At 41.7% G+C, this 24,988-nt stretch overlaps 1 protein-coding gene across 1 annotated transcript in view; it reads right to left on the reverse strand.

The window, feature by feature from the left end:
• The window catches only part of gfra4a (GDNF family receptor alpha 4a), a 149,350-nt gene that overhangs the window by 14,464 nt on the left and 109,898 nt on the right, over positions 1 to 24,988 (reverse strand). Inside the window, exons 2-6 of the mRNA XM_080870255.1 lie at positions 16,830 to 17,111; positions 12,888 to 12,968; positions 5,935 to 6,274; positions 2,400 to 2,509; positions 1,377 to 1,511 (exon numbers count right to left, since the gene is read on the reverse strand). Of these exons, the coding sequence (XP_080726381.1) occupies positions 1,377 to 1,511; positions 2,400 to 2,509; positions 5,935 to 6,274; positions 12,888 to 12,968; positions 16,830 to 17,111 (948 nt within the window). The remainder of the gene's footprint in view (positions 1 to 1,376; positions 1,512 to 2,399; positions 2,510 to 5,934; positions 6,275 to 12,887; positions 12,969 to 16,829; positions 17,112 to 24,988) is intronic.

A 24,988-nucleotide genomic window follows, 5' to 3' on the forward strand; every position in this document is an offset into this window, starting at 1 on the left:
GGCTGCAGTTTGAAAGGCCCATTTGTTTTAAGTCCCAAAGAAGGAGCGGGCAGTGGATAATAGCTGGCAGTGTGTTACCAAGTTACAATGGACAATTTTAAATGGACCATCCAACAGAAAAGTAAATGCATTATCAGAACTGCCGATGCTGGAAACATTCCTCGCAGATTTTGGTTCATATTAACATGATAGCGTCACAAAATTTCATCATCAGATCTCAGCTCTATTGGACTGACAACTGGTGACCATCTATTTGAATACAGTGAACTCATTGTCATGTTCGAGAATGTCTTCATTGGTACATTGTGTTCATAAGGGGATGGACATGATCAGCAGCAGTACTCAGGTACACTATGGGATTTTAATTGGCACTAAGTCACCTAAAGTGTGCCAAGAAGTCATTCACCAGATCATTACACCACCAGCAGCATGAACCACGGATACATAGCAGGATGGATCCATGTGTTCCTGCTGTTTCTGACCCTACCGCGTGAATATCGTCACAGAAATTAAGACTCATCAGACCAGCAAACATTTTTCCGGTCGTCTATTGTTCAGGTTTGTTGAGCCTGAGCAAATTATAGCTTCAGTTACCCTTTCTCTGCTGACAGCAATAACACCCAGTGTGGTTTTCTACTGCGGTAGGCGATCTGTTTCAAGGTTTTACCAGTTGTGCATTCAGAGATATATATCCTGGTTGAAACAACTAGTTATTTGAGTTATTGTAGCTTTCCTATCAGCTTGAAATAGTCTCCTCTGACCTCTAGCATCAACAGGGCATTTTCACCCAGAGAACTAACTCTCACTAGATACCTTCTTGTTTTCAGATCATTTTCTTTAAACCCTATAGATCATTGGGTGGGCAAATCCCTGTCGATCAGCAGATTCTGAAACACTCAGCCTGACCAGCCTGTCTGGCACCAACAACCATGTCATGTTCAAAATCACTCAAAATCATCATTCTGATACTTGATTTGAACTTCAGCAGGTCATCTTGACATTGCAGCAACTCAATGCCTAAAAGCGTTGAGTTGTTGCCATGTGATTGGCTAATTTGATATTTGTTTTTAAGTGCCATTCAAGAGGTCTAGTGTATATTTTCTATTCAACACAGTTCAAGTGAAAACGCAAGTAAGTAAGTAAGTAAAGTAATGACTACCCCTCTGTCTGCTCTGTTTCTCATCTATGTACAAAAAAGCCTGACTCCCGTGTGGGTTGCAGAACATCAAAGGGATTTTTGCACCACAATAAAAGCGTCACAGATTATTCTGTTCACAACTAGACTTTCTTAATTCTCGCACTTGCTCTGGTTCTTAGTCTGGGTTGTAATTGCTTCTCTGTTGCCAGAGGTCTCTCTTTTTGCAGTTGTTACTTACTCAGGCAGATGTTGTCGTGGAAAAAAGTGAGAAAGTCGCTGCATTGTTCCCTGTGGTTGCCACTCGCTGCGCAGGAGCACCAGGGTCCCACATTGGAGGTGGAGTTGTCAAGGTAGTTGGGAGTTATTGTGCTTCCTGTTGAGGGCAGGAGAGGTGGAAAACAACACATTTCTGTATGTTTACAGGCGTACTGAGCCAACACATCTCCTCACATTACTATCTTTACGATGCAGTGATTGAATCTGACCTTAAGCGAGCTCGCATAAAAAGGAAGCTATCTCTTTGATTTAGCCGAACTGTGCGGAATATTTAACATCTTTTTTGTTATTCAAGCTATTCCGCCCGTCTCCCCGTGCAACACTCTGCTCGTAAGCGCCTCATAAAAACTGCAGTTTCCAAAGAAAACCCCCCAAAAAGTTGTCTGACTGAGAAGTTTGATGTCATTCGAGCTGAATTCTGGCTGATTTAATCTTGTTACGCTTAGCCTGATTATGACCTTACTCTGATTACGATAATCAAATAAAGGCATTTACATGGCAATTTCTATCATCCCGGCATTGCCCTAATCATGTTAAGACTGAGTTATTAGTGCGTATGTAAATGTATTCATTGAGAGGGAAAGTGAAAGGAATTTAAAAAGAGGAACGGATGAAAATGGAGTGAATGTGCAGACGGGCAGGTTAGTTAGTAAGTTTTTGTACGAAGCACAATAGGCCGTGTTCTGCGCCTCTACCCAGTCCCGCTCATTGTCACGTCAGGGATAATTCTCTCAAAACAGCGGTCAATAGTTGTAATTGCACTACTTATAATGCCAACGATTTGGCTGGGCACGCTGTAGCCACATTAATCAGCACTTCATCTATTCCTAAAGCGCGCTCCTCATCACAATCCTTGATTCATTCTTTTGAGCCCTGTTCAGCGCACTTGTCTGCTCTTGGCCTTCCTCCCTCGAAAACCTTTTGTTCCCAATCTATCACCGAAGGTGGGCGAGCCGGAGCTGGTGCAGAAAGATTTAGTTCTTACCTATCAGGCCGGTGTATGCGAGCAGACATTGCCCGTAGTTCTCCTGCTTGCAGCCACTGGCACTCTGCTCGGAGGGCTGGCAATCATGCTGGAACTGTGCCCAGCGAGACCTGTGGGAGCAATAACATGCCATCCATCATTTACTTGTGCTTGGCTGCTGCACACATCATGTCAATGAGTGGTGGCCAGCGCTGGTGCTTTCTCTCATCTAACCCCAGAATGTAGGTTTGAAAACCACCACGCTCATCTACCTGCTTGTGCTCCCTGTAACAACTCCCTCTGCCCTTCAAGATCTCCCGCTCTACAGCACTTCAACCCTACTCCAGTCACCCATGGTGACATTCATCCCCCTTTATTCTTTCTTCCTTTTTTTTCTTCTCCCTGGCAGTCGTCTTCTGGAAAGCTGCCAGGCTGTAAAGAGTCAATGAGGGGCAAAGATAGGCCTTAGCTCTGCTCTCTTAATACTGTGGGTGCTGTCTGGCAGGCCTGGCCACGAGGAGATTAGACAAATATGGATCTTTCATATAAATACTTCCTCCAACAGCAGCTTTGCCTTCCCGCCTTACCTTTCCTGCCAGCCGCACAGACATCCAACCTCATCACCGTCATCGTGCGAGGCTATCGAGGCCATCATATTGCATCATTGGCCCCCGCCGACTGGCATTTGCGACGGGATCCCCTCAGGGCACCACAACTCTCCACTTTGCCCTCATTTGTCATGTCATTGTAATGATGTGCGTAAAACTCATAGGCTGTGCGCTAAGTGAAGGCATCCTCCGCAGGCAGCCAGTTAATGCCGGCTGACTGGTGCGCGATTGGTGGGCCGTGCAGGGGCCTTGAGATGCTCTATCCGTCGGGGCGGCAGTGGAGAATAATGCCTGATCGATAGCCGTGACAGATGAAGCCCTTTGTCTTCCTGACATTTGAAGAGGAACTAGATTAAATGCTGGCGACCATTTGCTGTCAGTAAGAGGAGGCTGACTGGATGCTTCTGAGAACTCCGTGTTCCTGGGAGAAACACACCCTATGAATCCTAATGACCTCATAAGGCATTGTTAGTTTTCTGACTGGACGCTTTACAACCCATTTAAATTTGAATTAAATCCTTTGGTAGTCACATACATGGGGACATAAACGCCGGATAACTAAGCTTTCTCAGATGACTCACCATGCGAGGAGGGTCACTTTTTCTACAAACTATTTTCTGATCCTGACGATGTCTTCACTGCTGTTAATAAACATTTTTCCAAGCAACTTGCCAGGAAAACCATGCGTGAATCCCCAGTGAGAAAGGCTGTTTCAATAATGACTATTTCACATGGCTGCTTCACTTGGAAAATGAATGCAGAATTTAATTGAGCTAATTAAACACAGTTAATGAGTATAAAAATTGCATTAATTAAACACAACTGACTAATTAAATCTAAATGAACATATCACCCTAGCCAGACACATCTTCCAAGATATACACGACGCTATTTATTGTCCTGAGGGAAAGTCAGCGAGCGAGGCCACCATCAACAGAGCACTTCAAATTAAACCAGACAGCGGTGACGATGACGCCACATCTTGTACTCGGTCAGAAAAAATAAATCAACATGACACAACTTGCAACTTAGCTTGTCACCTGTCAGCAAACTCGTCAGCTTAGTCACTAATGGGACAGTAAACCCTTACAGTTTACACTCAACACCTCGTGTACTCTGGGAAAGGCGGTGAATAAAGCATGGCTCTGTTCCCTCAGTGGTCAATAAGACTGGCTGTTATTGCTCAGTGTTGACCAAATGCACCAACTGTAGAGGTAGTTATGAAGTAAACTGTAGTCGGAATCAAACTTGGCGAGCCTGTTTTGCTGTCATCAGTATTTTCGTCCAATATTCCGTCGTCTGTGCGCCTTTTGCCCGTCTTTATCTTTTTACCTTTTATTGGCCGCTCTCAGTTATTGCTTTTTCTTTGGAACTCTGCCTAGACAACCGGCATCCTGGAGTTACCTCTTCACTGCTGACATTGCGACTGGTGTTTTGCAGCCGCCATTTAATAAAGCTGCCAGTTGAGAACCTATAAAGGGTCTGTTTGTCGAACTGGAGACTCTGACGTGCCTTTGTTCTTGCTCAGTTTCCCCCCCACAGCCTCTCGCTTGTTTTTTCTAGTAAGAGCCAGTTTTTCCAGTTATGTAAAAGGAACATTATGCATCGTTATGTGAGTTGTTTTTTTACTGGGTTCATTACTTGTTTGTTTGGGTATTATGACACTAACTGAAACCACAGCAGGTGATGTTTTCGGCACCCAACTAGAAGATGATAATGGCTTTTTTCTTATAATAATCAATTAGCCTTTTAACAGGATACAGTTGCGTTCGGCTAACTGAGCAGGGAAAGTTACATCTATGTCCACGCTGCACTGAAAACACTGAATGATTTCCATGAATCTCCAATTGTTCTTTACCACATGTCTGTTCAATTCAGTTATATTATAAATCTAAACAAAAGTGGCTTCCTTCAAAAACAAAGACCTCCCTAAGTAGCCCCAAACCTTTTGAGCAGTACAATAAATCAGGTGTTACTTTATCTTATTTTAACTGTCTTGTTTTCTTTTTAGGTGAGTGGTTGAAGGTTCTCTGGTTGAAGCGGACATCCACCCGTCCGCTCCACACCCTCAGATTTCTGCATGCAACACTTTTTCTGGGTGCACTGGCCTTGGAGCCTAGACACCAAACTTTAATTATATTGATGCTAATGATCATAAATAATAAAACTGCTCTATGTCTGCTTGATGTGTGTGTGGGGACTGTTTGCTAACACTTTAGCAAACCTCTTTTATGTGCAGCTTGTCTTTCAGCTAGTGGTCAAAAATTAATGGCTACCGATCGCATTATTCTTCTCGTGTCCTCGCTCGGTTACTGTGTGATTGTTATGGTATTCAGGAGCCCTGTCATTTAAAATGAATCAAGCTTTAAATTTTTCATCGTAAAAAGCAGAAAGTCAAAGAGAAAAAAAAGCTGGTGTTAAAAGCGTACGACAAGGCAAGACTCAAATAGTTTCCTCAAGAGCCGACAGATCAAAGAAGATCTGCGATGTGTCAGTAACCTCAGGCGAGTGTTTACCAACAAGTTTAACAAAAGAACTCGATAAGCTGATACAGTCTTTAAAGCCTGTTTCTCCATTTAAGTGGGAGTTTACTTTCAGCTTCTACACGTCAGATAACATTTATCTCAGTTTTAAGTCTTTGAGCATCATTTTAAAGAACGGGCACCTTCTGAATCAATCCGTTTGTCCTGGATTAGTTATTTCAAGTGTTCTGAATAAGCGTCTGAGCAGGATGTGATAACCATGACGTGAAACATTTAACAAAGTGATTTTACTTTTAGGTCAAAATATGGAAAAAGACCTTTTGTGAGCCTTTAATAGAAGCCGCAGCTGCTGAAAATGATTCTCAATTTAGTGTGAAAAGTGATGTCAACTCTAGAAATTATGTGTGAAATGTTTTTAGCAGGAGGCAGCATGTAAGACCAGATTTTTTTCTTTCACATTTCTACCTGCACACATAGTCTGCCTTGCAGATCCGCAGCTGAGCCAAACAGTTGGGCTTTTCCTTGTCTTCGTAGGAGCAGGACGGCACGATGGTTTGCCTGCGGCGCTCTGCGCAGGCTGTGTCGGTGCAGGGACAGAACAGCAGCTCGTTGGTGTATTCAGGGGGGACGCGGTCGAAGAACTTCCTCAGCGCCTTGTTGCACTTTGCTCGATTGCACGGCCCCGAGCGGGCAGACGGCTGGATGCAGGAGGAGACGTACTCCGTACGAAGCTTCTGACACGTCTCATCTATGTTACACGCCTTGGCAGCGTCCAGGCAGCGGTTCACTGTCGTCACTTCAGACTCTGAAAGGAAGAAAGAAGACACAAGTGAGCGGCAGAAAGGCTTACATCCTCGTGTGCAGAAAATCTAATCTCAAGCAATGTTTACAAATGATTTGAAGCACTAATTGGAGTTAGGATCGACTCGCCGGCCCTCACCTCTACACTCGGATGCAGAGTTGCATTTACAAGTGCAAAAAACCCCCAAAACAAAACAAAACAAAACAAAAAACCAAAAAAAAACAAAACAAAAAAAACCCAAAACCAAACAAGATGTCTTGAAGAAGAAAATAAACCAAAATGATGATTGTATGTAACAGGCCTCCCTGTAATGAATAGAACATGAATGGTGTCTAAATGTTGTATGAGTGCGGGCACTGGATGTGTTTCAGCCAAGGCCTAATGGCTGAATATTTCATTCTGCTGGGTTAATGCAGAGTGGCAGCGCTGAAAAAGCTGCTCCTCCATCTCTCCAGCCGCACAACAAGGCCTGTAATTACTGTTCCTTCCCCCCTTCATCCATCTATCCATCTCCCCAGCACTCCCTCCCTACATCTGGGCCCATTCCTCACTCACCTGACTCCCTCCTTCCCTCGCCGCCCTCCTCCCTCGCTATGTGCCTGCCACCCGCGATGCCGCTATCGCCCCCACTCCATCTGTCTCGTCCCTTCCCCTGCTTAGCTCTCTCTCCCATCCATTCTTCCTCAACTTTGTCCATCTCTGCCTCCCTCAGTGCCCATGCTCCTGCTGACTTCTCGAGTAATGAGCCACCTTCTGTGGAGGCAGTGGAAACCCCTTTCATAAGCACCTTTTTTCCCCATTGTATTATTTCCCAATCCATCATTATATGTGTGCGTGTGTGTTTTTTTCCCAAGCGACCTTCCAGTCAATACGGCCATGATGACGCTCAGCTCCTCTGGCAGATAGTGCTGCTCATTAGTTTGTAAAGTGCCTGTAGTTGCGTCTCCTGGTGAGTTTGACTCTCACCAAGCTGTCATATAAAATATGAATGGCCTCAGAGAGAAGGCAAACAACCCATCGCAAAGCACAGGTTATTCCCAGCTTAACCAAGTAGCCAGCGGAGGGCAAGGGTGGAGTGCAGGTTGGAAAACTGGATCCAGTATCTGCATGCTTGGGGAGGAGAATACTCCCACACGCTTGAGTGTGAAATCCTTCACGCCATGGTTTTGTAAGCTGTTATTTATTCAAAGGAGGCTCGCTGAGCATGCAGCACACTTATGTGTCATGCACTCGCATCCAAAAGTTACCCACAGCCCGGCGCTGCCACCGGGCCGACTGTAGATCGAACATACCGAGGATTATTATCCAGTCTCACACCAGATTCTGTAATGTTCAGGATTACGCGTCTAAATTTTAATTACGTGGTGCCAGTCTCTCTGTGTTTGGACAGTGACACATTCAGCTGTTTTGGCACCATCCTTCTAGCACAATGGATTTGAAAAATAGAAAGCAACTGAGCGTAAAGTACCTAAGCCTTAAAGGAAAACTCCAGCATTTGTCTATGAAAATCAAAAAAATGTGTGTCCAAAAAAAGAAAAGGAAAAAAAAACCACAATCGCAAACTGCATGCTTGAAAAAGTGACGTGGAAATGTCTGTAGTTTAAAGGATGTGAAAGAAAGAGTGGATTATGCCACGTGAAACTTCTCAACTTCTTTTGTTCTGCGGTAAGCTTTCTCGCTTTCTCTCCCTTTAAAGCCACCAGTGTCTCTGAACGTGGTCAGATCCTTATTACACAAACATCTCACAAACAGAAGCCTTTTTAAAGACCACCTTGAAATATTACACAGTATAACAATGACTGTTCAGCTGATCTGGATGGAAACACAACACAAGCATTTTCTTCTTACCTTTGCTAAGTTTTTTGGTAGCGTATGAGTGCGTGCATGTCACTTTCTGTAAACATAATAGCTCAATTCACTCACTGGGCCCACGTCCTCATTTTAGATTTGACAGCATTTTAGTGGTAAAGGTGAACGCTTGGACATGAATTGAGCTGCGGTTTGGGGGAAGGCCTCGAAGGGGACTGGCGACGGCTCCCAGGCCTGGCAGATCCACATGTACTAAATAAAGTGAAGAAGTTAAAGAATTGAAAGGGGAAGGGAGGGAGGGGCACGTAAACGAGAATGACAGCTTGCAGAACTGGGAGCACGTAGATGAGAGCCGGAGGGAGCGTGTTTGGAGGCGTGGTCCCGCTCCTGAAATTCCAATATATAATCTCCAAAAAGTTTATAATGGATTCTGATAAAACTTTGTAGGGGTGTAGAGTGGGGTCATATTAACAAGCCATTCAACTTTGCCGTAAATCCACCAAGGTCTTCAAGGAAAACAGACAAAAAGCCTCATAACTTGAAACTATGATTCTCACAGATGAGGTGTGTAATGTCAACACATAGAAAGTAACATATAAAGATTTAAAATATCATGCCACATTTGACCTCTGACCTTCAAGGTCTTTAGATTGATCTGGAGGTCAGAGTGATAAGAATGCTAATTACAATATATACACATAGATTTGTATTAACAATAAATAGGTATATAGGGGATATGGGGATTCTGAAACTCTGGAACTTTGACCTCTTCTCTCTTCGTCGAGGTCAAATAAGGTCAAACTTTAATAAAATGTCTTTTACTTTTAAAACTGTGTTTAAACGTCTTCTGCTTTGTGTATATTGGCAGGATTTAGGAAATGATACTGGCGTACGGGGATTCACACTATAGTTAGCATCCAAATATCAGGTCAAATTTGACCTCTGACCTCACTTTTACATTTCCCATTTCTTTCAAGTTGACCCCAAAATGTGTTTATATCTTTAAAGAAACCTTTGTGAAGACACAGAGAATGAGCTGCCTTGTTACTAAGAAATATCCTGTATTATAATAGTATATAATAGGCTCAAGGTATTCATGTCCAGTTATTTACAAATCACTGCCTGTTATCCATTACCTACTCCTACATAATGTTTTATAATCAAAGTAATCATCTGTCACGCCTGTGATCTCAGAGTGCCTCTTGTTCCAAAGAGGTTTGTATCTAAAAGGCTGATTGATTTTACAAAGCTTGTGACAAACTTGAAGCATCGCTGTGAGGACAAAAGGACTGATCACACTCGGGTCAACGACGCATTAAAAAAAGTTTCTTTCTTGTTGCCCTACATCTGCTGCGCTTCAACAGAAAGCCTTTTCTCAGCATCACCGAGTTGACTTTAGTTAACTGATTAATTGTTAAAGGGTGAACTGTTCTGTTATTTGAATATTTCGCTAAATATGATGAGCTGGGACTCTGACTTGCATCTTCAAAAAGGGTCATTACTCTGTCTGAGGAGCGATGCTATAAGGGCGGAAAAACATCCATTAATCACGTCTTTGTTGTTTTGGCAGTTGACTTGTCGAGATGCATGGCACGGATGTCAACTATGACCCCTTGTGGAGGTACTGGAGCGAGATTTACCAGAAGGCGGTTACAGCGCGGGCCTGGTGCTGTTGTAATTCACGTCAGCCCAGGATGAGAGGTTTCGTTTTAAAAAAGCAGCATATGTATGTGATCACGCGTAAAAGGTGACAAGCACTAAACCTGAATTGTTTGGTATTTCTTATGGTTTTTGTGTGCATTTCTTTACAGTCTTTACAGATGCAAACACAGTTTCGTGCAAACAGGTGAGCGCGGTTTATCCAATTTGCCTAATCTGTGATCTCACTAAATTATGCACAACAAGCCCGAAGAAAATGAATTGGTTAAGGAGATGAAGGTGAATGTTACAGCATGCACTATGCATTTCTGGGAGCCATGAATGGTGCTGAGCTGATATCGCCACTATAATGCACCGCTGAGATCCTTAGTGGGTTTGAAAAAAGCTGGCTGGGATGTTGTGGGAAGATCCTTGAAAATGAGAGAAGCTGTGCAGAGTAGCTCTGCTGTGGGGGAGTACATGTCTGGTTACAGTATAGAGTTGATACTTTTTTTTACTTTATACAAGTCACTGCATTCACAGGTGGTAGTAATTACTTAGTATAGTGTTCTTATAATCTTAAACCAGCTTGTATGCTCTGTGGTCTTCACTCTAAAGCTCCATTTAGAGGAAAAGCCATGCTCTGCATCTCTGTATTCAGTTACATTGTTACCTGTTACATAACCTGAATTTACCTTTAAGGCTATTATGCAAACTATGGCCTGAACTGCCCTCATCTCACCGTTAAATGCTTTCCCATCCATGAAAAGAGGATGTACAGTTTACCAGTGTCAACTTGCATTAGTTCAGGTTTGGAAACATGAAATTGGTATTTGACACTGATCCCTCATTGGTATTACCGGATGCCAAAATATAGAACTACCTTTAAATCCCATGATAAATACAATAAATATTACAGCTTGTGGGAAGAAGAAACCTCCTGTGGCACAGAGTGCTTCCACTCCACTCCTCACCTCACCTCACCTCTGTACATGACTAAAGTGTACACGCCACATACCTAAATAGTACAAAATTGTGTAAAAACATAGAGACTTCTAATATTTATATTAATGTACTGGTCTCAAAAGAATTAAAGTAACACTTGAAAAATACATCAGATCTCAATGGGAAACAAAAATCATGCCAGATATCAATATTGATATGGACTGAGTATGTGTTAGGAACAGAAGAACGCCACATCGGTTAAATGAAATGGAAACTATCAGAGCAAGGAAGTTTAGTTTGCCAAAATGTTATTGCAGCAACTCAAAACTGTACTCAGTAGTTTGTTTGGCCCCCACATGCATGCCTAACAATGTCGGAGCATGCTCCTAATGAAACAATGGATGGTGTCCTGTGGGATCTCCTCCCAGATCTGGATCGGGACATCACTGAGCTCTCTGAGGGGTAACCTGGATGGACAGAAACATAAAGTCTCTGGAAGTTTCTTCATCCTCCAGTAGCTTCCTGCATACTTTTGCCACATGAGGCCAGGCAATGTCGTTCCTGATGAGGGAATCAGGACCCACTGCACCAGTGTAGCGTCTGACAGTTTCATCCTAATACCTGATGGCAGTCAGGGTGCTGTTGACTAACCTGTAGAGGTTAGTCAAACGTTCCCTCTGGCTTCGTCAGACCCTTTCACATCTGTCACATGTGCTCAGGCTGAACCTGCTCTCATCTGTGAAAAGCACAGGACACCAGTGGCGAATCTTCTACTCTCTGGCAAATGCCAATCAGACACCACCATGCTGAGCAGTGAGCACAGGGCCCACTAGAGGACGCTGGGCCTTCAGGTCACCCTCATGAAGTCTTTTTCTGATTGCTTGGTCAGAGGCATTCACATCAGTGTCCTGCTGGAGGTCATTTTGTAGCTCTGTCAGTGCACAAAGGAGCAGACACTGGTCTTGGTAATGGGTTAAGGACCTTCTACGTCCCTGTCTAGCTCTCCTAGATGAACTGCCTGCCTGCTGGAATCTAGTCCATGCTCTTGAGACTGTGCTGGGAGACACAGCAGATGGCACATATTGATGTGATCCTGGAAGGGTTGGACTGCCTGTGTAACCTCTGTAAGGGCCAGGTATCACCTCAAGCTAACAGCAGTGACACTGAGTCTAGCCAAAATGCAAAACTAGTTAAAAAAAAAAGAGTCAGATTTTGTGGGTTGTCTCATTGTTGCCACTCTAGTTCACCTCTTGTTAATGTCATTAACACCAAAGCAGTGGAAACTGATTAACAATCCCCTCTGCTACTTAACTAACCACATCAATATCACAAAGGTTTAATAGATTTGATGCTGGACTTTGATTAAAACGTGTTTTACTCAGCAGTGCATATTTAACATTTCTAACATTTATTATTTTGTGGTGGTAATTTTTAAACCCACCAATTTTCCTTTTGTTTCTTCTTCTTTCAAGACAATTTGGTTCATTTTCTCGTTGACCTGTTGGGTTTATGCTGGAAAAGGTGCATCAGGTTCTTCCTGATAGTATATCATGACAACTATCATTATACTCTGCTGTAATGCATGAATACCTTCCATAGAAATCACTTCATTTCAGTCATTACATTCACAGACTCTCTGAGTGTAACTGTTGTCAGAAAAACATAAAACACTTAACTTCACGTCCTCTGCAGTGGAAAAAAAGCAACTTGTCAGTTTTGTGCAGCCTCTGTCTTTTCCATTCCTCCAGAAGAAAACAAAGTGTTTTTTATATGAGTCAACAGCTCTGCCATTTTCTTTTTCTCGCCTCCTCTGTCTCTTTCTCCATGTAACCTCTTTTCTTTTCTTCTGTTTCTGTCGTTACTTCACACTCTGGCTTTCAGCTCTTTACCCACTGCAGCTTTGCTGCTTCCAGCTGCATTAAGTAAATAGGTAATTAATCTGTGCCTTGGGGGCTAACAGCAGCACATACCAACCCTGCAGCTTGCCCACAGGCTCGGAGGCAAGACAGAAGCAAAGTGAGACTGTTACTCATCAAACGCTTCACAAAACCACCTGCATATCTGCTCTGTCAAAACAACGCAGAATCACAACTTGATCTGTTATTACTCTGACACGTAGTATAGTATAACCCACTTAGCCTTTTTTTGTTCTTAAAAATAGATACTTAACTTACTTAAATGACTTTTCCCCCCCTGGCCAGGCAGTAACTGCTCATTTGATTACCTGCAGCGATGGAGGCCAGACGAACGTAGTCAGTGCCCCTCTCCTCTGGTTCATATGGGTAGCTCTCCACCAGGCTGAGTCCTGCCAACACAGAGGAAAGAGAGTAGTTAGCTAAATGGCTTTTCTTCTTTTTAAAGATTTTTGCAAAGTCCTAAATCCCAGCGTGTAACACTGTTGAAGGATGTAGTGTTACTCATAAAAGCTATAGATGTGCACAAAGCTGCAAAACATGCAAACCCCTCACATTTGTGTAAATTACCACAGGCTATTAGAAATTAGCTAGTTACAGAAGTTGCTAGAAAATCAACCACACAGTGCTCAACAACCTTATTAGACCATCACACAATGTACGGCTTAATGCCACAGCTCAGCTGCCCTGAATTATATTTAAATGGAAAATTTCAATGAAAATAGTAAAAAGGCAACATGACAAAATCTAATGTTTACAAAAGAAGGATTTTCTTGTAGTTTGATGCTTGCAACACGGACTGTAAAAAAATGTATTATGGTTTAGAAACATTCTTCAGCCGATTCAAAAGCAGGACATCATGAAGGTAGTCAGGCACAGAGAAAAATAAGAGATTTAAGACCCATGAAAGATAACAACAAGCTAAAAATTCAAATCAAAGGTAAACAGACAAATAAAAAACTCTAGAAGAATAAAATAGGGTAAATGGAACAGGGAAAACAAGGAAAGGACACAAGGAAGGAAAGAGACAAAGTTGAGACAGGACTATAGGTGCAGATGAGTAGTGCAAAATTCACTTAGGAGGGTTCGGGAGGAGGCCCCGGGGCAGACCCAGGACATGCTGGAGACATTATATCTCTGGCCTGGGAACGCCTTGGTGGAGGCTGTTTTGTGAGAGGAGGTGGCCGGGGAGCGGGAGGTCTGGGCTTCTCTGCATAGGCTGCTTGACCTGGCCCCGGATAAGCGGAAGAAGGTGGATGGATGGATGGATGGAAGGATGGGTTCTTAACTCATAAGTGCAACTAGTCCAAATAATTTTTGGATTCTGTCATCTGTGGAATGTAAAGTCTCTCAAAGATCCAGAGAAACCAGCTAGAAATCTTCACACAAGGAGAAAAAGGAGCAAATCTTTGAATAACTGTGATCTTCAGATCCTTGTGTGAAGATTCTTTAGTAGATGGTAAATGGCCTGTATTTGTATAGTGCTTTACTATATCTTAGATATCGCTGCATGGACTCAGGAACATTTTTGGAAACATCTGTCACTGAGCACAGATTACTGCTGCTTCCACAAGTTAAAACCATAAAGTGAAAACAACAACAATCGTGTTTTACCACATCTGGTCTGATGAGTCTTGATTTCTGCTGTGACACTGGAACCGTAGGATCAGATATTGGACCTTTGGCTGAAAATCTAATCAGTGGTTCAGGTTGTTGTTGTTGGTGTAATGGTTTTATTGGCCCACTTTAGACATCTTTAGCATCGTTCACGTGCCACCTAAGTATTCCTGCTGACCCTGACTGTGTCATGTCACAAAGGTCAAATTGTCTTAATCTGATTATCTGATGAAGAGTGACCAGATCTCAGTCCAGTAGAGCAGTGATTCTCAACCACTGTGCGTGCTGTGGAAGATTACCTGGTTCCACCTGATAAGCACTCTAAGGCTATGTTCACACTGCAGGTCTTAATGCTCAATTCCGATTTTTTGATCAAATCCGATTTTTTTGTCTGCTCGTTCACACTACAAATAAAATGCGACAGCAAACGTGCTCTAGTGTGAACGCTCAATGCGGACCGCATGCGCAAAAGAAGACGTCACACACAACGCGCTCTGTTTAGACCCAAAGCAAACAGTATTGTTTGACAGATGGCCCTTAATAAAGACTTCGGATTTTACGTTGCCCAATTTTTGCTTTAAGTTATTTTGTTATTTACATAATAATGTAAATAACCTAATAATGATCCTTATTGCTGTTTTAGAGAGGAGCGGTGCTTCAAAGGATAGCTGCAGATTTCTGTCAGAATCTGCAGATTATACAGTACAAACAAAATGTTCACGTTTCTCCAACGTTGTCTTCCCAACAGTTTCACTGGATGGCTAGGAAGCGTTTGCGATATCTTCTTGGGCGCTTCTCCGGAGCTGATAATTGGCGTCTGTCTTGTGTCAGTGACGTAAAAGACGGATTTAATGCGACATGACCGTTGAAACAGCAGTCGCTTTCTGAAACATCGGATATGTATCGGATTCAGTACCACATATGATAGTGACCCAGATCAGATTTGAAAATATCGGATTTGCGCTGTTCACACTGTCATACCATGATCGGATATGGCTCGCATAGGGTCAAAAAAATCGTATTTCATGCGCTTTCGCCTGCAGTGTGAACGTAGCCTAAGTGACTGGCGTAACATGCAAAGCAATTACATTCTCTTCCACTAGAGGGCAGTACAACTACCTGCTCTAATTAAATGGGTTGCCAACTGCCAGTTGCATAATAGCAATACAAGGAAAAAAGTAGCCAATCTGTCCTGCGTCCTGAAGAAAATTCCAACCCAGATGAAGGCCCTAGCATGAGTAGTGGTCAGAAGAAAGCAAAGAAGGACAAATTGATCCAATTCCGCTATGCCTGGTGGCAGGGAAAAATGCTTTTTTGTGACATTTGGTGGTGTGCTGTGTGACTTTTCTAATGTGAAATACGTGCCATGGCTCCAAAAGGTTGGGAAACACTGCAGTAGAGCACGTTTGGGACATGGTGGAACTGGAGGTTCATATCATGTGCAGCTGAAAAATCTGCAGGAACTGCGTGATGCCATCATGTCAATATGGTTTCAAATCTGTGAGGAATGTTTCCAGCACCTTGTTGAATCGATTTAAGGCACTTCTGAGGGTAAAAGTCGGTCCAATCGCATACTAGCAAGGTGTTCCTGGTGAATTAAGTGGGTAACCGTAATAGAAGTATATATATCTATCTATGACATAAAATGTTATTGATGTTTAAATAGAGATGAAGCGATGTTTAAATATAAAGTACATGCAGTTAGAAAAATAAATATTTATTATTAGTTCTGAACTTGAAATGTAATGAATAAATATTTATTGGGGAGGAGCAACTGCCGTACATAAACGGATGTTTTAGTAATGTTTGGTTGACCAACAGTCCATTACATAAAATGCACGACAGAGGCGTGATTGCTTGAAAGCATGCGTGTTGTTTTGTCTACGTGTTGCATGAAATTGACCTCATAAATGTTTTCTACAGACACTGATTGGTTTATCCGTACTTATATTTACATTGTTGTCAGCTTTGTTCTAGAGTCGAGCTTTTTCCATTTGGTCTGAATGTAAAAGCATACGCATTTTACAGGGCCTCTGGATTTTTATGGCGTTATTTTTGTGCCACTATTCTGAGCGCACGTAAAAAAAATGTGCAAGTACAAGTGTTACATTTTGAGGAGAAATTTATTTTGAGCGAAGAAAAGCTAAGTTTGAGTGAACAAAAGTCATTGCTGCGTTTTTGCTATTATCAATATGCACACACAATGCTCAGTTTTCGACATAATAATGACTCTTTTCATTTCAGCCTGGAATCTACTGTCAAGCCATCTGGAGGTGGAAGTCTAATTCATGTGTACTGGGTGGCACACACTTGATAATCGCAGTGACATGATACCCCAACTTCTGCCCGCCTCTTTTAATGCTACTCAACTGAAGGAAATCCAGTTAGAGAAACTGTCCTCAAAAAATGGTTTCAAAAGTATCATAAAGTTCCACATTTAGCATGATTCAAAGCAATACGTTTTAAGTACCATGGACTACATAATCAACAGTTCACTGTAACTATATATAGTTACAAGGATATTAATAATGAATAATAAAATAATGATTAAATTCACAGTTTTTGAAACAGCTTCTGGGTCCTGATCCGGATCCTGGTCCACCTACTGGTGACCTTGGGACTAATGCGAATCTTACCATGCAGCACAGATTGATGCAGACTCCAGTAGATACTCAGGCAGTTCTTCTCCTTCTTCATGCCTCGTTTACATTGGCAGCCATGCAGAGGGGTGGACAGAAGTGCCGTCATGGCGTTCTCACACTGGTTTCGCGCCATGGGCCCCAGTTTCACGCTGCCGTCCCCTGCCACACACTGCCTGAGGGTGCGCAGTCGCGGGCTACAGGTGTCATCGCTGGAACAGGTGTCACCAGCACGCAGACAGTCCCTCCCACCCACAGAGAGGGCCATACGTGGGATTCCTGTGAGACAAGGGAGAGGACATGTTAGAGTCGTGATGGATTCTCGAGAGACAGCCGTGTAGATCTGTTTTGTCTTTGTTATTTTTTTTCACGTACTGACAGTTGTATTAACCAGTTTTTGCTTTGCTAATCGGAGGTTATCAAAGGTGGAAACGCATCAGAAAAAAGACTTTGACTTACTTACTTTGAGGATAGAGAGTTAACAGACAAAAGGTCAGCCAACATATTTTGCCCTCCTGTTTATACAGGTGTAGCTACCATCCCCGTGTTTGTTTAATTATTGATCTCATTGGCTCATTTTCTGTACTCCCCGACAAAGCTGTTTTGCTACTTTGTGAAAGCATTACTTTCAAATTAAAAGCTAATTTAGTACGCACTTCAGTCTTTAATATGAGTGAAGCTCCTGATAAAAGTCCACTTGTGCGCCCCTCATGTTTGTCATAAACTTGGAGTGCCCGTGTCCCATAATGTGAAACTTGTCGGCACACTATCATGGGGGATAATCAAAAAATGTTCACGGCTAATTTGTGCACTAGAGTAGTTAAAGCTCTCCAGACTTACAGTGGGGATTCATAACGTTTTATTTGCTCCCCCCGCGATGAGAGAGCTCACTTTGACGTGCGTAGCTGATGGGTTTGCTCCTTTAAGCAAATCAAAACAAACTGCTGTAAATAAATGCGAAGTATTTATGACTCGCTGGTTCATCTCTAAGACAAAGCAATTGAGCTGAATTTAATAATTGGATTACATTTTCGCATCCCTCGTCAGCAGCCATCAAACACGGTCAATGATTCCTCTTGCCAGTAAAAAAAACAACAAAAAAAATTACATTCATAAACCCGAGGGGTGCGCTATATTATTCATGAATTCATACACATGTCACATGAAATCCATCTGGTGCCACTGACTAGGTTTTGATGAAACTTGTATCTCACCAATACATTCTGACGTGTTCTAAATTACACTGAAGCGTTTCAGCTCCAGTCAAAACAAAGTGTCATATTTGTTACAGATTGGCCCAGAGAGCAGCTGTATTAGTTGTGGGGGGGACAACATTTTTACCATCTGCCTTTTTATTTCATGTGGCACTAATAACATGCAAGCTTTATTCCCCTAAGGACAATATTTATTTCCAGCTGTCTAAGAGTTCCTGCTTAATATTCAAAATATACAGTGCATGTAACATTAAATGAAACATCTTATTATTAGAGTAAAAAAAAAAAAGAGGAAGCTAGAAGTGAGTGAAAAATGCTAAAAAATAAAGAGCTAAATAAGAGTGTACAGTGGTGATAGCCCGTTTTTGCCTCTAATTGGGCTCATTAATGAAAGGATCAGTAATTTTTTTTGCCATGTAAACTATCTTAAGCTGCGAATGCTAATGTTTGTCTGCTGACAATGCAAATTTGCAGAGGAACAACAGGATATGAGGTTAGACATCTCCACTGTCTTATGCAAATAGTTAATTATTTTCATGCTAACTGCTAACATGGATGTCATAAGTTTGTCAGGCTCGTAAGCAAAAGTACTGCGAGAGCTGAAACTTTAAATTGGACGATGGTGCAAGGAAACTTAAGAGTACAGCACCAAATTCTTTGGCAATCAATCAAATAGTTTTATTTTATTCATGTCACCATGGCGACTCAAGAGGAGAATGACAGATGTCGAGATTCAGATTCCCAAAGATTGGATCAAACAATGCCACCTCAACACTTTCTGCAAAAAAATAAATAAATAAAAAAGAGTTAAAATATTGTCTTTTAGTGACATTTTGTGTCTTTATTTCATAGCTGCAGAGAAGAAAGGGAAATGTAAGGAGAGAAAGTGGTGCAAATTGAAGTAACTGAACCTGGGACTTGCTGAATTTGTGCTCTAGCCACACTGCTTCTGGGTTTCTCCGCAAAACTTAATTTTTAACTGTTGTGGATATCCTGAAGTTTTAAACACTGCATATATGTCAGGCTGGATTTTGGTGAAAAGCATCTAAAACATCTCGATGCACCAAGAACGCTTGAATTTCAGGGAATGGTGCAGCTATAAAATATCAACTTTTCATGTTTGCGTACACCAAAGTGAAAATTTAAGGCCTAAATGAGACATACAGGCCAGTTACAGCTTAATAAAATTGAATTCCATCTCACTAACTGTGGGTTAGTTTTAGACTAACCCACAAAACTGTCAGAATTGCTCATCCCTGTTTGACTCAGACTGTCACTCTCCCTGGATGGATCTTGGGGGTCGATCAGATAAAACAAAAGGTTACAACTTCTTTGGCTGAAGCCTTCCACACTCGTGAAGAAAATGGGTTAACTGCCACGTGCCCGGCTGGATACGTCTCAACTGTGCCGAGGAATGAGCTAATCCAGCGGCGGCCTGTCAATAAAAAACTTAGACAGTGAGGCAAGAAGCTTGTTGCTATGTTTGTGGATGCTGCTGAGAGAAAGCATCTGCCACTCAAGTGAAGAGCTCATTTTTGCTGAGGTCTTGACTTATTGTGCCAAACAACAACAACAACAACAACTACAAAAGAACCCACCTCCCTCCTCACCAAATCAGTTATTTCACTATAGAATCTTAAAATCTGATGTATCTTATGTAAAGCACGGGGCGGTGGGGAGAGAAAAAAAGAACTGCAGGGTGAGATAATGTCATTCGTTTTTGATGCAAATCAGCTCTGCTCGAGAGTTTTCTTGGATCAAAAGATGGTACCTAGGAAAGAAAGAGTGGAGGAATCTGCCGTATGTCAAGATGTTTCACTCGCTCTAAGAAACCCCTAAAAAGTCAGATTCGCATTGGAAACGCGCAACATTGCCTCATCCCCGTGGCGGTATTCCTTCACTGGAGGTGAGGAGAAACAATATTTAAACACATTTGGAGTTGCTTCGTTTTGCTTCTCTCACGCGAGTGCGTTTGAACTGCAGGTGAGGGCTGGATTCGTGGGTGGCGCGCGCATGCGTGCGTGTGTGGCTGTGTGTGGGTGTTCTGGTTTAGAAGGTGGAGCAGAGAGGAAACTTAAAGCAGAGTTTTCCTTGCAATTGGTTTCAAGTATGGTGGGGGCGGTTGGGGGTGGGGGAGAGCTCCTGTGAGCAGTGGCAGTGCGAATCTTATTAAACTGCAACTAATCCAGTGTGGAGAGAGGTTTGATATTTGTCTGAGGAATTAAGCAGCACTCCAGATTGCCAGAGATAACTGTTTGCCTGGAAACAGAGCCGCGGCGCACCGGCAGTTCAAAGACAGACAGTCAAAACCAATTAGGAGAAATCAGTTGCCTTGTCATTCAAATTCGTTCCATCCTATATCACTTCCTGTTTACCCCACCGAGGTAAATAAACTATTTGGGCACCCTCTCTCTCTCTCTCTCTCTCTCTGCTTTTTTGTTTCTCTTCCTGCTTTTCCACTGATTCCCTCTTTCACGCCATGCTTTCCCCACATTCTTCCTGTCATGGCCCCCTACCCAGCTTGCGCTAAAACACACCTGGTACAGTTCAAAGAGAAGATTCTGAAATCAGAGAAACATTTTAGTAAATAAACGTTTTTTTTTATGGAAAGAAAATGAAGAAGCAGACAAACACAACACTGAATTCACTTGTCATTCCTGTGATGTCGGGCCAATTTGGCTTTATTCTTAGAGCCGGAAACAAAAACAGACACGAAGAATTAACAATGTTTTTTTTTTTTTGACAGGGAAACCATGGAAGTGCTCACATTAGCAATAACAGGGGGGGAAATGATTGTGTTTTAAATGGCGGCACAGCGGACCGCGAATTGAAAACAACCGTGGAAAGCACGTCACGTGTCAATTCACAGTGCAAAGAATGAATCACTGCCAGTATCCTTTAAAAATCTATGAGCTCCATCAAAAGCGTCACGTTCTCTTATGTCACATGAAAGGAGCTGAGAAATGCTTAATAACTGACGTCCATCACTGCAAGCAGTTCATGAAAAGAATGATTATGATTAAAGGGTGTGGAGGACAGCCAAGCCAATAATAAAACGATGTAGTATTCAAAACATGCTGTGTGCTTGAACCAGAATCATGTTAAGATTTCCTAATGAGAGAATCCGAGTAGAGACCACTCGCTGTCTGTTACAGGGGAAGGAATCCTTTTTAATTTCCCGGTGCTCTGAGCTTTTTACATCTTCTAATTTTGTTTTTCCATCTTCAGGTTTTTCATTTTCTTCTTTTTAATTTATTTATTTTTTCTAGAAATACAGTGTTTGATCTGCAGTTGAGCTGCAGTTCCTTAAATAGCTTAGAGGCTCCAAAGGTTAGTTCCCATAGAATCTGGTGTTAAAGTGACTAAGTTCAGAGAGAAAAATTAGTTTATGCGGTACAATGTTCACAATCTCAGTAGCTAATAGTCTTTATAACATGTGATTTCTGTATAACTCACTAAGTTCGGGGTGTAGCTCCTTTGGCTGACAGGAGTCCTCACAGGCAACTATCAGGCAGAAAATCAGGATGAAAGTGGACATAAAGCTGCGGCTTCCACAGACAGAGTTACAAATATAATGGATGATGTCATGTTGTATATGCTCATCCTTTTGCAAAGTGCAACACTACAGTTGCGAATCTAGTCACATACATCGCTCAGGTGTGATTTTGACACCTTCTTCCACACGCAGTCTTCAAATCCTGAAGGTTTCGTGGGCTCCTTCTGTGAACTCTAAGCTTTAGTTCTTTCTATAAATTTTCAGGGCAGGTGATTGGCTGGGCCATTCTAGCAGCTTTATTTTCTTTCTCTGAAACCAAATGAAAGAGTTTCCTTGGCTGTGTGTTTGGGATCATCGCCTTGCTGAAACATCCACCCTCTTTTCATCTTCATCATCCTGGTAGATGACAGCAGAATTTTTTTTTTTATCGAGAATGTCTCAAAACATTTTTCCATTCATTCCTCCTTCAATTACACGAAGAGTGCCAGGGCCTTATACTTAAAAACAGCCCCACCTCCAAACTTCACTGGTGGTCTGGTGTTTTTGGGGTGATATGCAGTGCCTTTTGACCTCCAAACATGGTGCTCAGATTATATGTCACAGGCTTGTCTAAATGTTGTGCTTCACCATGCTTTATCTTCAGAAATGGAGTTTTGCCTTGTCCCTGCTGATTTCAGGTGTTTTTGAAGCTCTCCACAAGTGGCTCTTGGACGACTCTTCTTATAATGTTTTTATCTCTTCTGTCTGAAATCTTGTAGGGAGCACCTGGTCGTGGCCGGTTTTTGGTGAAATAATATACAATCAACATTTTTGCTCGAGCTCACTAGTTTTACTCATCATGAGATGTTTCTTGTGTGACACCTTTTATAGGCTGTCAGTCGGGACTGAACCAGCTGATATGAATTTGCACTCATTGGCAGGATTGCTTTCTAATTACTGACAGATTCTGGCTGGTGTCATGACTTTCCATGCCTTTTTGCACCTCCTGTTCTTTATGTGTTCAATACTTTTCTCCCCTTATCATTGCACATTACTTAATTTATGGACATTATGGTTTGATTTCTTTGCATGTGTGGTTTGGATGGGTTTTTACTGTCATCTGGTAAGAACTGAATGTCAATAACACCTTTACAAATATATTTTAAATTGCTAACGTGTTCAATACTTATTTTACCTGCAGTATGTTGTGTGTACTCGGTGTACTATGAATACCCAGTATCATAACTGGCAAAAAGTTCTGTATAAAAGCCTCTCCCCTCATCCTCTGCTATAGCAGAATGAGATGGACCATCGACTAATTTCCAGCCTTTAAAAAGCACTTATGTTAATAGAAATGCCAGTGCTAGCTAGCTAACAGCCATTTTCATTTTTTACAATAACTGCATTGTGTTTAACTTCACACAACTCTACCCTATGGAAGCTCAAGCACTAGTATGTGAGCAGTCTACTAACACAAGTGTCTGAATGAAGATACTGTAGCCATCAAAAACATTAGTGAAGCTTTAGCTGCCATATACAGCTTGCTGGAAAAACATCAATGGTGGAAAAACAAGTCAGCTGCTGTCAGTGCTGCTGCTGTTCCAAAATAGTGATATAAAGCAATAAGACTTATTGGTGCCACACTTGTGGGCCATGAAAGTAAATAGACATTGTGTATGAAACTTAATTTATCTTATTGAACTTGCCCAAGAGGTAGCAAAAAAAGCTTTCTTTACATACTGTTTAGAAAGACTATTCCCAATATCACCATATAAAAACCCCACCAAAAACAACTGCCCAGTCTTTAACTCAGTATAAAGCAAGCATTCCACTCTTTGCTAAATGTTCCAGCTACAAGTTTCAAACACTGACGTAACAAAGATCTGGACCTGTAACTGATGACTGAAGTTTGTTATCTCTATTTGAGCTGATGCAGTCTCCATGCTGCTTGTAGTTTTTTTCTTCTTCTTCTGATTTGACTAGAAAAAAAAAATCTTTTGCTTCATCAGTCGCGCTACAGCTGAGTAACTTGCTATAAGACAATATCATGAATCTTATTAAGGATAACAGCCTCTTGAATTGTTTGGTAAATCTTTGACAGCACTACCAAGGGACAATGCTTTTGTTATTGTATTGTAGCTCCCTATTAGCTAACCGTGCCTCCCTGAACACTTTTTAACCGAGATGACTCACACAGTGTCTGCTGGGGCTTTTCTGCTCTGTTGTTGCTCTTTTTTTTCACAGCTACTAATAATGCCCTCTCTCCTCCCCACCAGTTTTGCCAAAAATGCAATATTCTTCCCATAAATGCATGGACACGTCAGTGTCAAAGATCCAACATGCTTGCATTAATGTCCTCATAGCAGTAAAAAAAAAAAAAAAACCCAAAAGAATATAAGCATGTTAGCATAACTTTAGTTTGTATTAAAGTCTCCTTGGACAACAACTTGCAATGCATGATGAAATTTAGAGACGATCCAAAGTACTCTGGCTATGATGCAGAATACTAATGCTCTTCCCAGATTCCTCAGTGACTAATCCATCCCAAAGAATGTCAATATTATTCCACAGCTGCTTCAGAAAAAAACATGCAAATGCAAGTTGGGCATTTTTGCTCTTTTTTTCTCTATTTTTCTGTCTTCTTCGAATTCGAATGTGTATCATTTACCCAGAAAGTATACGGAAAAAAGTAGCAAAAAAAAAAATCAATTTTTTCCAGTGAGAAAGTAACTTTACCCCTTTAATATAAAGATCATGCTTTTTGCCGAGACATTTATGTTTTGCAAGATAATATTAAATTGATTTTAGACTGAGCTTCAGTGATAGGAATGATGTGAAAGAATTTTATTATTATTATGCTAAAGTTAGATTACAAGATCAGAGTTTGAAAAGATATGGAAAAAGGCTCAGTACTTCAAAAAAGTACTGACACTAATATTATAATAATGAATGTGGGTTTTTATTTAAATGTGAATTACAGATACAGCATGAGAGAAATGGTAAATGGTAAATGGCCTGTATTTGTATAGCGCTTTACACGTCCAGTCATCCACCCAGTCATCCACCCATCCACACACACACACATTCACACAGAGAAGAATAATATGTAATAGAATTGACAGCATTTGGCACTTTAAGGTAGAAATCAAGCAAACTGTTGAAGCCCAGTGGTAGACTCGAGCATTTTACCTGTTTTCCCTCAACCACATTTCAGAGGTAAATGTATTTGCTCTTACATGGAAAGTCTGAAGTGTCCAGGTCCAAGCCAGCTGAGCAAACTCAGTCTGTTGATGATGAGGAGGACTATGTGATTCAGTGAAAATTCCCAGAAAAGCCAGACAGTGTTTGTCGACTACTTTTTCTGTAGGTGGCCAAACAGAAGAAATGAAGGCAATGGTGAGTTATTTTGTTTTTAGAAGTCTTCTTTGTGAAAGGCCATTACAAAAAATTGGGGGTGACTTTTAAAA

Source organism: Rhamphochromis sp. 'chilingali', assembly GCF_963969265.1.
Source record: "Rhamphochromis sp. 'chilingali' genome assembly, chromosome: 21".
Classification (NCBI taxonomy): domain Eukaryota; kingdom Metazoa; phylum Chordata; class Actinopteri; order Cichliformes; family Cichlidae; genus Rhamphochromis; species Rhamphochromis sp. 'chilingali'.